At 43.7% G+C, this 16050-nt stretch overlaps 2 protein-coding genes across 2 annotated transcripts in view; one reads left to right on the forward strand and one right to left on the reverse strand.

Annotated features, from left to right (window-relative positions):
• The window catches only part of LOC111963899 (homer protein homolog 1-like), a 68499-nt gene extending 62707 nt beyond the window's left edge, over positions 1 to 5792 (forward strand). Inside the window, 1 exon segment of the mRNA XM_023987465.2 lies at positions 1906 to 5792. Within this exon segment, the coding sequence (XP_023843233.1) occupies positions 1906 to 2100 (195 nt within the window). The 3' untranslated portion in view covers positions 2101 to 5792.
• Positions 5793 to 6064: 272 nt separating this feature from the next.
• Positions 6065 to 16050, reverse strand: part of LOC111963901 (junction-mediating and -regulatory protein) — a 44552-nt gene continuing 34566 nt past the window's right edge. The window contains exons 3-10 of the mRNA XM_023987466.1: positions 14517 to 14667; positions 14083 to 14252; positions 13335 to 13500; positions 12763 to 12950; positions 12394 to 12480; positions 8911 to 9012; positions 8303 to 8816; positions 6065 to 8192 (exon numbers count right to left, since the gene is read on the reverse strand). Of these exons, the coding sequence (XP_023843234.1) occupies positions 7870 to 8192; positions 8303 to 8816; positions 8911 to 9012; positions 12394 to 12480; positions 12763 to 12950; positions 13335 to 13500; positions 14083 to 14252; positions 14517 to 14667 (1701 nt within the window). The 3' untranslated portion in view covers positions 6065 to 7869. The remainder of the gene's footprint in view (positions 8193 to 8302; positions 8817 to 8910; positions 9013 to 12393; positions 12481 to 12762; positions 12951 to 13334; positions 13501 to 14082; positions 14253 to 14516; positions 14668 to 16050) is intronic.

Genomic DNA, 16050 nt, shown 5'->3' on the forward strand with positions numbered 1-16050 from the left:
AGATTTTGTGTGTGTGTGAAGAACATATATTTAATCCATTTAGAATTCAGGTGGTAACACAACAAAATGTGGAATAAACCATGCGTTATGAATCATTTCTGAGGGCACTGTATGTCAATCCCCCCAGGGTGACGGTAATAAGTTAGTGGATTTACTCTCTGTCCACAAGGGGGCACTCCTCCCCCATAGGTGGCTCATTGCTCACTAGTCCCTATGAGGTGCTTAGTGATACACCGTTATGGGTTCTATAAACGATTGGTTTCATTCCTGGGGAATTAGATTCTATTACGAATCGCCCGTCTGTTACCACAGAAGGGGGGTCCGTTTTTCAAAGCTGTCTGTCCCTTTTCCAGCTGGGTTACAAGGTGCTGAGGCGCCGGTACCTATGGCTGGTGTGTATAATAACCTTCATGATAGCGGTTTTCCTGGGTCTATTTTTAATGCGTACGGTCCAGCGCTGGGTGCCAGCCGGTCACCGGCTAAAACCGCGGCAGGCTCGTTGTGACAGAAGTACCATCAAGGGGCACTGCCAATCGGGGTACGTCACTGATTGCCAGAGTCCGTGAACACAGCCTGGCCCGGGCTTCAGGCAAACCTTGACGCATTAACACAGTTGTGTCAACCCAAAGTTCCACAGTGTTCACGGGTACCAAATGTGTTGCGTCTCCCACATGTGGGTTCAATAAAGTGTCCCTTCTCCACGTTCAGACACATGGTGGTCGAAACAAAAAAAGAACCAATCTTTTCCAGCCCACAAGATGGCGTCGCGCTACTTCAGATGGCACTTGACAGGAGGCTTGCTGTCTGCTCCGACCAATGGCGCGCATGCACAGTGTTGCTCTGGATCATGCGAACGGTGATGTCGGGTTACAGGCTACAATTTGTTGCGCACCCCTCACGCTCCTGGGGCGTCATCACGTCGACTGTTCCCAAGGCCTCAGTGCCCGTTTTAAGGGAGGCAATATCCTCCCGTCTCCAGACGCGGGCAATCCGAGTTGTTTCTATGTCGGATCCAGGACGGCTGGTACAGACGGTATTTCCTTTCGTCAAAAAGGTGTCGGGACTTCCCAGTTAACAACAAACATTCCCACAACTTTAGAGAACATTCCCGTAGTTCCCATTAGGTCATTAACTAAAATGTTCATAGGAATGTTCCTGGGATGTGCAATAAATATTTCCAAGAGACCATTCCCGTAATGTCCAATATAACTTACCCAGAACGTAGTTACTATGTTCTCAGAACTTATGACATGAATGTTCTAGACACGTTTCATGGGAACGTTGCAAGAACATTCATGCGTCCAGATTTCTGTGGGTTAGGAAAATATTCCATCAACCAAATATACACAGAACATGGTTGCCATGTTCTCAGAACATAAGATATGACCTGTTTCAGGGGACGTTGATGGAATATTCTCCTCACCCTCAGAAAACTGGACACATGAATGTTCTTGCAACGTTCCCATGAATCGTGTCTCGAACATTAGTATGTTATGTTCTGAGAATATGGCAATCGTGTTCTGTGTATACTGTTCACTGAAGGAGGGAAACGAGGTACAACACCTTCATGGCCCCGCTCCGCCCATTCCTGTGCTAGGTGAAGAGCAGTGTAAAATTGAAGGAATGAATCCGAGCCTGACGCTTATCACCTGGGGAAGGCAGGGCTTCCAGCAAGGCACAGATTTCATTGGCCTTGTCAGGCGTGATTTTAGATCCTTCAACTGAAGTTACGAGAGTGCGACTCCCCATACTATGTTGTACCTCGTTCCCCTCCTTCAGGGAACAGTAGTTATAATCGTAATGTTACGTTTTCACTGTAAGGAGTAGGTGTCCCTTTCGTGTGTGTTTTATGAATGTGTGTGTGTGTGTGTGTGCACATGTTAACACCTGCCCCCCCACTCCCAGGAGACGGAGGAGAGGAACCAGACGTTGGAAGCTCAGCTGGTGGAGATAGAGCAGCGTCTGGAGGGCAGTCAGCTGGAGAGAGATGCCTTCAGGAAGAGTCTGCGCACCCTGCTGGAGCTGCTGGACGGGAAGATCTTTGAGCTGACAGAGCTCAGAGACAGCCTGGCCAGACTCATTGAGGGCAGCAGCAGCTAGAGGAGAGAAGTGCTACTACAGAGCCCCCTGGTGGAGCTTCAGTACTCCTACACCATCACCACCATTATAACAACACAGTGACGGGAGAATATTGCTAGTCAGTGCACAAAGGCACTGCACGAAAATATTCACACTGTTGTTATTACACATATATACATTATGCTACACTCTACTGAAAACATGCACATTGATAGTAAATAGATAGACTTGCTCGCTTGGATTTAGTTTAGGCTAATGTTCACAACGTGCATACATCTGTATACTGTATGCACATACACTCACACTCACTTCACAGAGGTCCTGTTGAGGCTATGCTTACACCCTGCTACCATCTCTTCTCCCTCCCTGTGGAATGTTATTTACGCTCTGACTACAAACTGCTCAAATATCTACACTGCATTTGGAAAGTATTCAGACCCCTTGACTTTTTCCACATTTTGTTGCATTACAGCCTTATTCTAAAATGCATTGTTTTTTCCCCCGTCATCAATCAACACGCAATACCCCATAATGACAAAGCAAAAACAGGGTTTTAGATTTTTTTGCAAAAAACTGAAATATCACATTTACATAAGTATTCAGACCCTTTACTCAGTACTTTGTTGAAGCACCTTTTGGCAGCGATTACAGCCTGGAGTCTTCTTGGGTATGACGCTACAAGCTTGGCAAACCTGTATTTGGGGAGTTTCTCCCATTCTTCTCTGCAGATCCTTTCAAGCTCTGTCAGGTTGGATGGGGAGTGTCACTACACAGCTACTTTCAGGTCTCTCCAGAGATTTTCGAGCCCGGGTTCAAGTCCAGGCTCTTGCTGGGCCACTCAAGGACATTCAGAGACTTGTCCCGAAACCACTCCTGCGTTGTCTTGGTTGTGTGCTTAGGGCCGTTGTCCTGTTGGAAGGTGAACCTTCGACCCAGTCTGAGGTCCTGAGCGCTCTGGAGCAGGTTTTCATCAAGGATCTCTCTGTACTTTGCTCCATTCATCTTTCTTTCGATCCTGACTAGTCTCCCAGGTCCTGCCGCTGAAAAACATCCCCACAGCATGATGCTGCCACCACCACGCTTCACCGTAGGGCTGGTGCCAGGTTTCCTCCAGACGTGACGCTTGGCATTCAGGCCAAAGAGTTCAACCTTAGTTTCATCAGACCAGAGAATCTTGTTTTTCATGGTCAGAGTCCTTTAGGTGCCTTTTGGCAAACTTCAAGTGCGCTGTCATGTGCCTTTTACTGAGGAGAGTCTTCTGTCTGGCAACTCTACCATAAAGGCCTGATTGGTGGAGTGCTGGAGAGACGGTTGTCCTTCTAGAAGGTTCTCCCATCTCCACAGAGGTACTGTAGAGCTCTGTCAGAGTGACCATCGGGTTCTCCCTGACCAAGGCCCTCCTCCCCTGATTGCTCAGTTTGGCAGGGCAGCCAGCTCTAGGAAGTCTTGGGGACCTTCAATGCAGGCACTGTGTTCTTGGGGACATTCAATGCAGCAGACATTTTGTGGTACCCTTTCCCAGATCTGTGCCTCGACACAATCCTGTCTCGGAGCTCTACGGACAATTCCTTTGACCTCATGGCTTGGTTTTTGCTCTGACATGCACTGTCAACTGTGGGACTTTATATAGACAGACAGGTGTGCGTCTTTCCAAATCATGTCCAATCAATTGAATTTACCACAGGTGGACTCCAAGTTGTAGAAACATCTCAAAGATGATAAATGGAAACAGGATGCACCTGAGGTCAATTTTGAGTCTCATAGCAAAGGGTCTGAATACTTATGTAAATTCTGTTTTTTATATTTAATACATTTGAAAAAATGTAAATCTTTTTTCGCTTTATTATGAGTTATTGTGTGTAGATTGATGAGGATTTTTTTTATTTAATCCATTTTAGAATAAGGCTGTAACATAACAAAATGTGGAAAAAGCCAAGGGGTCTGAATACTTTCCAAATGCACTGTATTTTCAACAACAACAAAAATGTGCGAAGTCTGGCTAGCATTCCATCGGAGAGGATGTTGAATATGGTAGGTTATTTTGCTTCAGGGTTTTCTTCCATCAGACTTTGAACAGGACAAAGGAAACGCTCATTTTCTACAAAGTTCAGTTCAGTCATCCAGAGTCGCTCGCTGGTGGATGTTTTGCTTGCTATTATTGTTTACTCTTCGCTGTCGTACGCCACACATTCAGGTCTGTTTTTTAACTATTCTACATCTACTGGTTTCTTATTAAGTTATTACTACAGTACTACTATTGCTCTGTTTACTATGGAGATATCAATGTCAGCCAAAAGGACAGTCAGATCAGATGTGGTCATGGAAATGGAGATAGTCAGACTCACTGGTCTTTACAGCGTTTCACTGGACTCTATGGCCGTTCGCTCTGAGGCCCCATCTGACACTGGACTAGGACTAAGGGTCAGAGGTCAGACAGATGACCTCCCAGTCACTTTATTAAACGCTCCCAACGTCCTCCCTCCTATCACAATGTTACCATGGAGATTGAAGAAGAATCTGGCATATTGTCCGAGATTGAGAACAGATCTTGGACAACCTTCTATACTAAATGAGCAATACAAAGAGGGAGAATCGAGAAGAAAAATAAACATGTTGAAGTCTCACTTTCAGGTATTTTCCTCTTCTTCTGGGAAATGTAAGGAGAGACAAAGAAACAACGCTACTCCAAGCCCAGAAGCTGGGGTTTGGGTCAGCAGTGACTACAAAAGTCTTTCCTTTCTATAAACTTTTTTATTACAAATACTAATATAACAAATTTATAGTGCTCTTGTGAAAATGGAATTGTATGTTTGGGTGAATCCAAAACGATATTTATTTTCTTTATTTTCCCTCTACTTGTTTCTGTTGCGACTTGAAAGTGCAATGATTGATTGGTTCATGATGTTTTCTCTTTATTTATTCCAGATATATTATAACCACAGATTTTAATGAGAATTGTATCAAACAAAGATGTTTGTCACTTACTCTTTTTTTTTTTTTTAGGTATGAGAAAAAAAGACTGGCAATATGTTTGAACTATTTAAAAAGCTAATGGATTTATAGTAATTTGTGCATAGCAGGTGAGGTTTGCAGAGAGACTTTCTTTCCTTTTGCCAAAATATTTTCCTGTACAGAATGTGAATTTTGTTGACGTTGCCTTTGGTACAAATATGGATCAATGGTAACTAACTACGGTACTTTTGTGGGGTTTACTATTGCCAAAAATCTGTGATAATGTATTATAACTATATGTATACGTGAAGAACACTATTTAAAGGTCAACTTTGGGCACGAAAAGTGATCAGACTCCGCCCCTTTCTCAAACAGAAATGGGGTGTGCCTTTGATGTGTCATGTGCGCCGCGACCGATTTGTTTTTGGATGGAAGCTGTAGAGATTGGTAAGAAATGGCACTTCTTTAGCCAAATATCTTATTCATCCAAGTTTTTAAGCATTGATCAGTTTAAAGCCATTACTTTTCCGTTTTTGCCCAACGTCGACCTTTAAGGGCTTGTTGTTGGTTCTAGTATCATTGGGAGACTTAAATGGGGTGTCTGGGCTGTATAGCGTTTCATTTATGATCTGTACTTCTACAGTTTGAAAGGGGAGAAACGTTTGAGTAATAATTTTAAATGTTGATTATGCCACATGCTTAAACACAATTGTAATTTTCAGTTTATAGTAAAATAAAAACAAATGAGTTGTGTAATATTTTCCCCAATTCACTCATCTGAATGTTGCTCTTGTTTCTTTGGTTGTCTAATCTGTACATTCTTCTCTGTAGACCAGTTAAGTTCCCATCCAGTCCTGTTGCTTGTATAAAATCACATCCACTTACTGCCTAAAGGGGGTCGTCTGGCTGTGTTTTCATGAATTACTATTTGTGGTTGATGTGGATGTGCTAGGCCCAACAAAAGGCTGGCTGGTTTGGCGAAACACTGAGTTCTAATGGCTATGTGATGCCAAGTCAAAGAACAGGACAGGAAGACATTTTGGTACTTGTTTTATTTTTGAAGGGAAAAATAACTGGGATATATATAAAGCAGTTAGGAATGCGATGACAGGAAAAGACGGGTCAAATGCAAAAAAAAACATCTTAAAAAGCACATTACATTTTTTGTGGTATTGCTTTATAAATCCTAACTCCATTTCTTAAAACAAAGTTTACTCAAATACTTATGTCTTTAAGCATGCACTTGATTACATTATAATACATTTTTCAGTTTAATATTGCACTTATCTAGTCCTCTTCAAATCAGACCAGGCCAGCCACATGCATAAGGTCATACAAGGCAAAGGTTATAGATCAAACTGTAGAGTTAGCTGAAGACAGAAATAAGATGAGATGGCTACAAATCATGTATAAAAGAAAACATACATAAATACAATGATGAAAACAAGTGATTTCCCAACAGATATACATACTGTAAAAACCTGTCTGTCTACCGAGAACATGACAGGACTAGAAGGGGGCATCTCATAATTAAAATGACTGCCCCTAGACTCCTAAACTTCTCTCCATCTGCACTAAAAATCTGGAAAGCTAATTCCTCCTCCGAGTGCTGCAGAAAGTCACATGATTGGATTTTGACCACTTGCCATAAAGACACAGCATGAGCTCCATATGCTCAGTCCACTAACTCACTGAGGTTAGTTACCACACCACTGGTGGATTCAGTGAGGTAAACACACAGATAGAAGTATGATGAATGGAGCTGACAGGATCCCTATTCTATATGACAGACAATCATATCAGCTCTGCACCATACGTGACTGTTTTTCCAAGACCACTGAAGATGGTGCTGGAAAAATGCAGTACTACGACCTTTGACCTGGCCAAACAATTTGGACAGCAGTTGTGCACTCAGTCCTTCAGTTCCTAACAGTACAGCATTCTTTCTTCATCGTGTCCTTCATACTCAGTGCATGAATCATTACAGTAAACAGAGATTGTTCCTATAGTAATAGTTTCAGTTTTGACACAACTCTTAGATAAAATAATCAAACGTAGATAAAAACATGAAGCGACTCCTGGTAAAACCGGTACTAGTGGACTCGCTTGGAAAATAATAGCAGCCAAAACAAGGCAGTAAAAAAAGAAACTACTTTCTAAATAAAAATGACCGTAAAAGAACGTAAAAGCACACTTTAAAAAAACGTCACCGGAAACAACACACTTCATGAATATGGTATATGGAATATGGAATGAATGACACCTGGGTAGAGCTGGATACTTCAGCTGGCTGTAAGGGCACCGATCTTACAGAGAACATCATCATGACATCTCAACCTCAATACCAGGGGTGGCCAAGCTTTTGTTCCAGCCAAGCAATAACACACCTTATTCTACAGGGGGTTGAATAAACATTGAGGAAAACACTCAATCCTGTCAAATGTAAAACAAACACACCACAGCAACCTACAGTTCAACTCTCCAACCGTATAGTTCATTCTACATACAGGATCCCAGAACCCTAGCTTTCTAGTCGGTGCACTGACACGGGTCCTTATTGCTACAGGACAATGAAGGAATCGAATGAAGGAATTTCATTTCCATAGTGACTTCCATCACAAGGTTCTCAATGTGCTTGACTTCGGATAGAGCAGGAGGAGCACAACATAGAAAACCAGGAGGAAAGGCTAGTGGTCCATTTCAAAGACGAGAAGAAACAGTAAGAAAAAGTTACTTCTGACCTATTTTCTGAAGAAAAAAACATCAGGAAACATCTCTACTCCGCTTTCTGGGTCTGTCAGTGTGGAGCCAGAAATAGTAGATAGTAGCAGGTTGAGATCAAAGGTCAGAGTCCCAGTCGGTGCAGGGCAGGCCCTCGTCCTCAGACTCGGACTCAGGCGAAGCCTCCTTGATGCGTCTCAGGGCTTCGTGGATGGAGCGGGTCAGAGCGTCGGCCGAGTGGGGGAACGAGCCCTTGGGGTGCCGCTGCTGGTCCGGCCGCGTCCGCACCTTCCTCAGCCTAACGCCCTGCCGGATCTGGGCCAGGATGTTGTTGCTCTCGTCATCGTCTGGATCGGGGGCTAGGACCCGGAGCTCTGCCTTCCGCAGGTGGAAGCTGCCTCGCTTGAGGGAGTTCAGGACCTCGTCCATGGGGGAACTCGCTGTAGAGATGGGAGAATGGAACAATGTCAGAGAAAAATCTAGTCAATTTCTCATTTAGAAATATTCCTTTAAAATAAATTGTTAGTAATAGTATGTTGTCATGACTCACCTCTCCTCCACTGTGAGGAGTCCAGCGAGGCGGTCTTCTTCAGTTTCTTCCTGGCTGTCTGCAGCTGACTGCTGTCAAAGAACCGTGGGGAGAACGGAGCCAGGGGGAGAGGCTCTGAATCCGACCCAGCCTTGGACTGCCGAACTGGGCTAGTGGGGTGAGCGCGCTCCCCTCCTTCACTGGAGAGGTCCTCTAAGGAGGGAGGGGGTGGGGGAGGAGGAGGTGGTGGAGTGGCAGAGGACAGGAGCGCTGAGAGAGGAGTTAGAGAGGAGGGGGCAGAGAGAGGCCCAGTGGCACCCCCTAGCAGGGTTAGAGAGAAACTCTGGTGACCACAGGCATCAGAGGGAGGGGCAGAGAGCTCTGAGAGGTCAGCGGTGTCTGTCTGGACACTGGCAGCTAGGGTCTCAGGCCTCCCCGCAGGGGAGAGGGGGGAGGAGGAGATGGTTTTCTTCCAGGAGTGGCCGTGGGACATAAGCAGTCTGCTGGACTTCAGAGTCACCTGACCAGGGAAACGCTGCAACAGACAGAACCAACAGTTACAACATGACCAGAGTCTAAACACAGCATGAGAGTTTTAGAGTGTTCTTCAGAGGTAGCGGCGACCTCACCTGTTTGAAGCTGCGTAGTCTGTCCAGAGTCCTTGATCTATCCAGACTCATTCTGGTGTTACTCCTCTCCTCCTCCTCCTCTTCCTCCTGCTCCTCCCCTCGCTACYGAGAAACACAGATAGGATGAAGAACAATACTCACCATCATCCCTGTTATACTGAATCAACACAAACAGGACTCCTTAAAAACACGCCACTTCGATACAGCTATGACCAGAAGTGACTTTTCGTAGAAGATTAGGAAAGCATTTTCGCTAACCCTACCCCTTTTCCTAACCTTAACCTAATTATTCTAACCTGCCACATTAATTATCCTAACCTGCTACGTAAGTTCTCCTAACCTGCGACATAAGTCACATACAGTTGAAGTCAAAAGTTTACATACACCTTAGCCAAATACATTTAAACTCAGTATTTCACAATTGCTGACATTTAATCCTAGTAAAAATTCCCTGTCTTAGGTCAGTTAGGATCACCACTTTATTTTAAGAATGTGAAATGTCAGAATAATAGTAGAGAGAATTATTTATTTCAGCTTTTATTTATTTCATCACATTCCCCATTGGGTCAGAAGTTTACATACAGTCGTGGCCAAAAGTTGAGAGAATGACACAAATATTAATTTCCACAAAGTTTGCTGCTTCAGTGTCTTTAGATATTTTTGTCAGATGTTACTATGGAATACTGAAGTATAATTACAAGCATTTCATAAGTGTCAAAGGCTTTTATTGACAATTACATGAAGTTGATGCAAAGAGTCATTATTTGCAGTGTTGACCCTTCTTTTTCAAGACCTCTGCAATCCGCCATGGCATGCTGTCAATTAACTTCTGGGCCACATCCTGACTGATGGCAGCCCATTCTTGCATAATCAATGCTTGGAGTTTGTCAGAATTTGTGGGTTTTTGTTTGCCCACCTGCCACTTGAGGATTGACCACCAGTTTTCAATGGGATTAAGGTCTGGGGAGTTTCCTGGCTATGGACCCAAAATATTGCTGTTTTGTTCCCCGAGCCACTTAGTTATCACTTTTGCCTCACGGCAAGGTGCTCCATCATGCTGGAAAAGGCATTGTTCGTCACCAAACTGTTCCTGGATGGTTGGGAGAAGTTGCTCTCTGAGGATGCGTTGGTACCATTCTTTATTCATGGCTGTGTTCTTAGGCAAAATTGTGAGTGAGCCCACTCCCTTCGCTGAGAAGCAACCACACACTGTTGGCATGACACAGGACTGATGGTAGCGCTCACCTTTTCTTCTCCGGACAAGCTTTTTTCCAGATGTCCCAAACAATCAGAAAGGGAATTCATCAGAGAAAATTACTTTACCCCAGGCCTCAGCAGTCCAATCCCGGTACCTTTTGCAGAATATCAGTCTGTCCCTAATGTTTTTCCTGGAGAGAAGTGGCCTCTTTTCCTCCAAAAGTCTTCGCCTCACTGTGCGTGCAGATGCAGTCACGCCTGCCTGCTGCCATTCCTGAGCAAGCTCTGTACTGGTGGTGCCCCATTCCCACAGCTGAATCAACTTTAGGAGACGGTCCTGGCACTTGCTGGACTTTCTTTGGAGCCCTGAAGCCTTCTTCACAACAATTGAACCGCTCTRCTTGAAGTTCTTGATGATCCGATAAATGGTTGATTTAGGTGCAATCTTACTGGCAGCAATATCCTTGCCTGTGAAGCCCTTTTTGTGCAAAGCAATGATGACGGCACGTGTTTCCTTGCAGGTAACCGTGATTGACAGAGGAAGAACAATGATTCCAAGCACCACCCAACTTTTGAAGCTTCCAGTCTGTTATTCGAACTCAATCAGCATGACAGTGATCTCCAGCCTTGTCCTCGTCAACACTCACACCTGTGTTAACGAGAGAATCAGCTGGTCCTTTTGTGGCAGGGCTGAAATACAGTGGAAATGTTTTGGGGGGATTCAGTTCATTTGCATGGCAAAGAGGGACTTTGCAATTCATCTGATCACCCTTCATAACATTCTGGAGTATATGCAAATTGCCATCATACAAACTGAGGCAGCAGACTTGGTGAAAATTCATATTTGTGTCATTCTCAAAACGTTTGGCCACGACTGTACACTCAATTAGTATTTGGTAGCATTGCCTTTAAATTGTTTACCTTGGGTCAAACGTTTTGGGTAGCCTTCCACAAGCTTCCCGCAATAAGTTGGGTGAATTTTGGACCATTCCTCCTGACAGAGCTGGTGTAACTGAGTCAGGTTTGTAGGCCTCCTTGCTCGCACATGCTTTTTCAGTTCTGCCCACACATTTTCTATAGGCTTGAGGTCAGGGCTTTGTGATGGCCACTCCGATACCTTGACTCTGTTGTCCTTAAGCCATTTTGCCACAACTTTGGAAGTATGCTTGGGGTCATTGTCCATTTGGAAGACCCATTTGTGACCAAGCTTTAACTTCCTGACTGATGTCTTGAGATGTTGCTTCAATATATCCACATAATTTTCCCTCGTGATGCCATCTATTTTGTGAAGTGCACCAGTCCCTCCTGCAAAGCACCCGCACAACATGATGCTGCCACCCCCATGCTTCACGGTTGGGATAGTGTTCTTCGGCTTGCAAGCATCACCCTTTTTCCTCCAAACATAACGATGGTCATCATGGCCAAACAGTTCTATTTTTGTTTCATCAGACCAGAGGACATTTCTCCAAAAAGTATGATCTTTGTCCCCATGTGCAGTTGCAAAACGTAGTCTGGCTTTTTTATGGCGGTTTTGGAGCAGTGGATTCTTCCTTGCTGAGCTGCCTGTCAGGTTATGTCGATATAGGACTCGTTTTACTGTATAGATACTTTTGTACCTGCTTCCTCCAGCATCTTCACAAGGTCCTTTGCTGTTGTTCTGGGATTGATTTGCACTTTTCGCACCACAGTACGTTCATCTCTAGGAGACACAAAGCGTCTCCTTCCTGAGCGGTATGACGGCTGTGTGGTCCCATGGTGTTCATACTTGTGTGCTATTGTTTGTACAGATAAACGTGGTACCTTCAGGCGTTTGGAAATTGCTCCCAAGGATGAACCAGACTTGTGGAGGTCTACACATTTTTTCTGAGGTCTTGGCTGATTTATTTTTGATTTAACCATGATGTCAAGCAAAGAGGCACTGAGTTTGAAGGTAGGCCTTGAAATACATCCACAGYTACACCTCCAATTGGCTCAAATTATGTCAATTAAAAGCTTCTAAAGCCATGACATCATTTTTCTGGACCACTGGAACTGTGATACAGTGAATGATAAGTGAAATGTCTGTAAACAATTGTTGGAAAAATGACTTGTGTCATGCACAAAGTAGATGTCCTAACCGACTTGCCAAAACTATAGTTAACAAGAAATTTGTGGAGTGGTTGAAATACGAGTTTTAATGACTCCAACCAAAGCGTATGTAAACTTACACGACTTCAACTGTAGCTGTATCGAAGTGGTGCGTTTTTAGGGAATCTCGAACACAAACACTAATGAAAGACAACGTACCTGTTGCAGCGCTTGATGCGATGTCTGGTCGTCCTGACTACCCTGGCGTTGCTGTATCTTCTGGTTGTGGTTGACAATACAGATCTCCTGGTTTTAGGTAAACAAGACATATTAGAGCCAACACATTACAGGAGGATGGAAGACGTAAACAAAGTATTGGTCTTCTGCTTCCTTTTTGTTCTCGGGGCAGGCTTTCATGGCTTTGATTGGTTAGCAAGTCCAGAGGTAAGCGTGTGATTGGTCAGTTAGGCTTGCTTAGCTCTGACTGGTTAGTAAGTCCAGAGGAAGCGTGTGATTGGTCAGGTAGGCTTGCTTAGCTCTGACTGGTTAGTAAGTCCAGGGGTAAGCGTGTGATTGGTTGCTAAATACCTTTTTGTTCTTAAGGTAGACCTTCTTGGCGGTGATGCGTCCCCTGCGTGCCTCTAGCTGTCTGGTCCTCTGCTGCAGCTGGCTAAGCTCGTCTCGGAGGAGCGGAGGGGGAGCTGAGGGTTCCTCCACCCCCTGCATGGCATCAGGACTCTCATACGCATCATAGTACACCACCTCGTCCTGGCGCTCTGTGGGAGAGAGGACACATAGAGGATCACTGTTTAGTACCGTAGGCCAGTCTTTCTACAGAGGCTCTGGAGCTGAGTGGTTATAACAGGCAGAAGTGTTGATTAACAGCAACAGGTATAGGTGTATAGTAGTGTTGTCACGATATCTGTATTGCGATACTAGGAAGTAAGGAAACAAAGGAAACAAAACATGAAGTGGACTAAATTTCATGAAGAAAACAGTCTTAATGATGGAAAAAGAGTCACATTTGTTTATTTGACAAGCTCAATATTTTACAGAAGTAGGTTATAAAGGACCATAGAGTTAAGTCTGCTTCGTGTTTTCGTTTTTGACAAGGAAAATCTGGTACCGTAGTATCGCTAGTGTATAATATTATTGTCTACCAGTGATCTGTCTGCGTAGACTGGTGAGCTGGGCGTTGAGCAGCAGTTCCTCACAGCGCAGCACCTCAGCCTGGATGTCATAGAGCTGCAGCTGGAGCTCATAGTACAGCGCCTCCATCTGGTCCAACCGCAGCATGGCATCCTCTCCCTCCTGCAGGTTTTGCATCTGAGACACCCAGACAGAGAGAAAGAGATGGTCAGAAAGACAGACAGAGTATTGTGTACCTAGGGTAGCTGGTGTGCGGTGAGATATCTGGTGTAAAATGGTTGCCGTGGCATTGGTGGTGGATGAGGAGTGATTCCCCAATACAAAGTGCTTTGAGAGTCTGGTAAAGTGCTATAGCATTAGTAGTAACTCCTGTTTCAGGCTGTTTCCTCTGCTCCAGTCAGATCTCCTTTATTACTTTTATAACAGTAGTAGTATAGTAGTAGTATTCTGGTAGTATAGTATTAGTACTCTGTTTCAGGCCATGTTTCCTATGCTCCAGTCAGATCTCCTTTATTACTTTTATAACAGTAGAGTAATGTATAGTAGTAGTATAGTGTACCTCCTGTTTCAGGCATGTTTCATGCTCCAGTCAGCTCCTTTATTACTTTTATAAAGTAGTAGTATATAGTAGTACTTAGTAGTAGTAGTATAGTACCTCCTGTTTCAGGCCATGTTTTCTCTCTCCGCGCAGATTCCTTTATTTATTTTATACCAGTAGTAGTACTGTAGTAGTAGTAGTATTATTAGTAGTAGTAGTACCTCCTGTTTCAGGCCATGTTTCCTCTGCTCCAGGCAGATCTCCTTGGCCCTCATCAGCTGCAGTGTTTCCTTGGAGACGGCGTACTGCAGACGCTCCATGCGGTCCAAGGCTGCAGCCCACGCCGCCTTGCCAAACTTCCTCTGGTCCACACGCATCCGCTCATAAACCGCTGGAACACACACAGATTTTTTTTAAATACAAAGGACCAAAGGTAGACAAAATATGTTTGAGGTTTTAACCAGAGTGTGAGCCAGTTGATAGTTGGGTTAAGGTGATTTTGGGGATTGGGGGAAGAGTTTAGACAAAGCAGTTTAAAGCATGGAGATTAGGGTCTGACTCGGAGGGAGTGTCGGTATAATAGTCTGTCTATGGGCTGCTCTGCTCTGTGGATGATGTTTGCCTCTACAGAGTTTGCGTGTGTGTGTGAACTTACCTTTCTGAGCCCTGGCGGTGGTCTCGAAGAATTTGACGGTGAGGTCCTGTATGGAGAGGACGGCAGCGTGAGCCTTCCTCGTCCACTCCTCATCCTCCCTCCTCAGCCCCTCCACACGACGAGGCCCCAGACGCTCCGTCTCCAGGGAGATCTGACCCAGGTCAACAGGGGTCATGCAAAGGTCAAATCAACTCCATTCTTTTTGTTTGTATAAGATTTTATTTTACATAAACAATAAAAAACATACACATACAAACAAATACATCATACAAACATCACACTGCCTAGACCCACTAGCCACCATATCCAGTAGCCTTATCCCTTTTTGCCACACGCCTCAAACGGCACAATTTTGCTTCTCTCCGTCGCCACGCTCTTTCAATTTTTAGATAATAAAGCATTTGACCTTTCCATTGCGTGAACGACAGAGGATTGGCTGATTTCTTGAGTACAAGTGTTTTTAAAAAGTAATCGATGAGAAGAGTACTGTCCAACCCATCGGGTAGCTCACTGCACCATCATATGTCATGTCTTAAAATATACAGACAGATGAATTAAAAGCACATTTACATTGCAATACCTCTGACACCCATCTTTCCAACTCCGCCCATAACTTTGGAATTTTGTAACATTCCCAGAAGGCATGAATTATTGACTCATTAGTAGTTTTACACTTCAGACATGACTGCAATGGTGCTGTAGAATTTTTGAATTTTGTCGCTTGTATAATACATTCCATACATTCATTTATACTGGATTAAGCGTACATTTTCATGAACTGTAATTGTGTTAGTTATGTTCCAACATTCCCTCCATCTTGTGCCAACATCAGTTATTTTTAAGTCTTGGTTCCAATAGTTTATATTGTTTTCTAAAGAGATTGTCAGTTGGATATTCTCTCTGCAAGGTTTTCTATATCTTTCCTGTCATATGAACAAAATGTTCTGACTCAAATAAGGTTCCCTCAAGGTTGCTCTGATGTCCAAAAGATTTGAAATCAACATTTGGTGATATAACACWTCCAAGTTGGATATATTTGAACATTTCTACTCAAATAGCTTTTTAAAGCTGTAATGGAAATACATGTATTTCCTGACACCAAGTCATTTATGGTTTCTATGCCTTTAGTTTTCCATGTGGGCCAATTTATCGGTGAATTCTGAAAAGCTATCCAAGGATAGTTCCATAAGGTTGTGTTTTTAGGAAGTGATATTGGTTCTTGTAGAATACGTTTCATTTTCTTCCATATTGTTATACTATGAAGTTGTTCATGTTCTTAGCTTTATCCTTTGAAAATAGACACGTGAAAAGATTCTGCAGATTTTCAATATCTACCCATTGTTCCTCATTAGTGTATTTAACTATATGTCACAAGTAAAAGCCCTGGGTGGCGAGTTGATACAATTCCAAGTATGGAAGGTTAAAACCACCCCCAGAATTAGAAAGATGTAAAACTTTCCTTTTAAATCTATGAATTTTATTTGCCCATATAAAGTCTGTTATAACTGAGTATACTTTTTTAAAAGAATGACTT

Source organism: Salvelinus sp. IW2-2015, linkage group LG5 (assembly GCF_002910315.2).
Source record: "Salvelinus sp. IW2-2015 linkage group LG5, ASM291031v2, whole genome shotgun sequence".
In the NCBI taxonomy this organism is placed as follows: Eukaryota; Metazoa; Chordata; class Actinopteri; order Salmoniformes; family Salmonidae; genus Salvelinus; species Salvelinus sp. IW2-2015.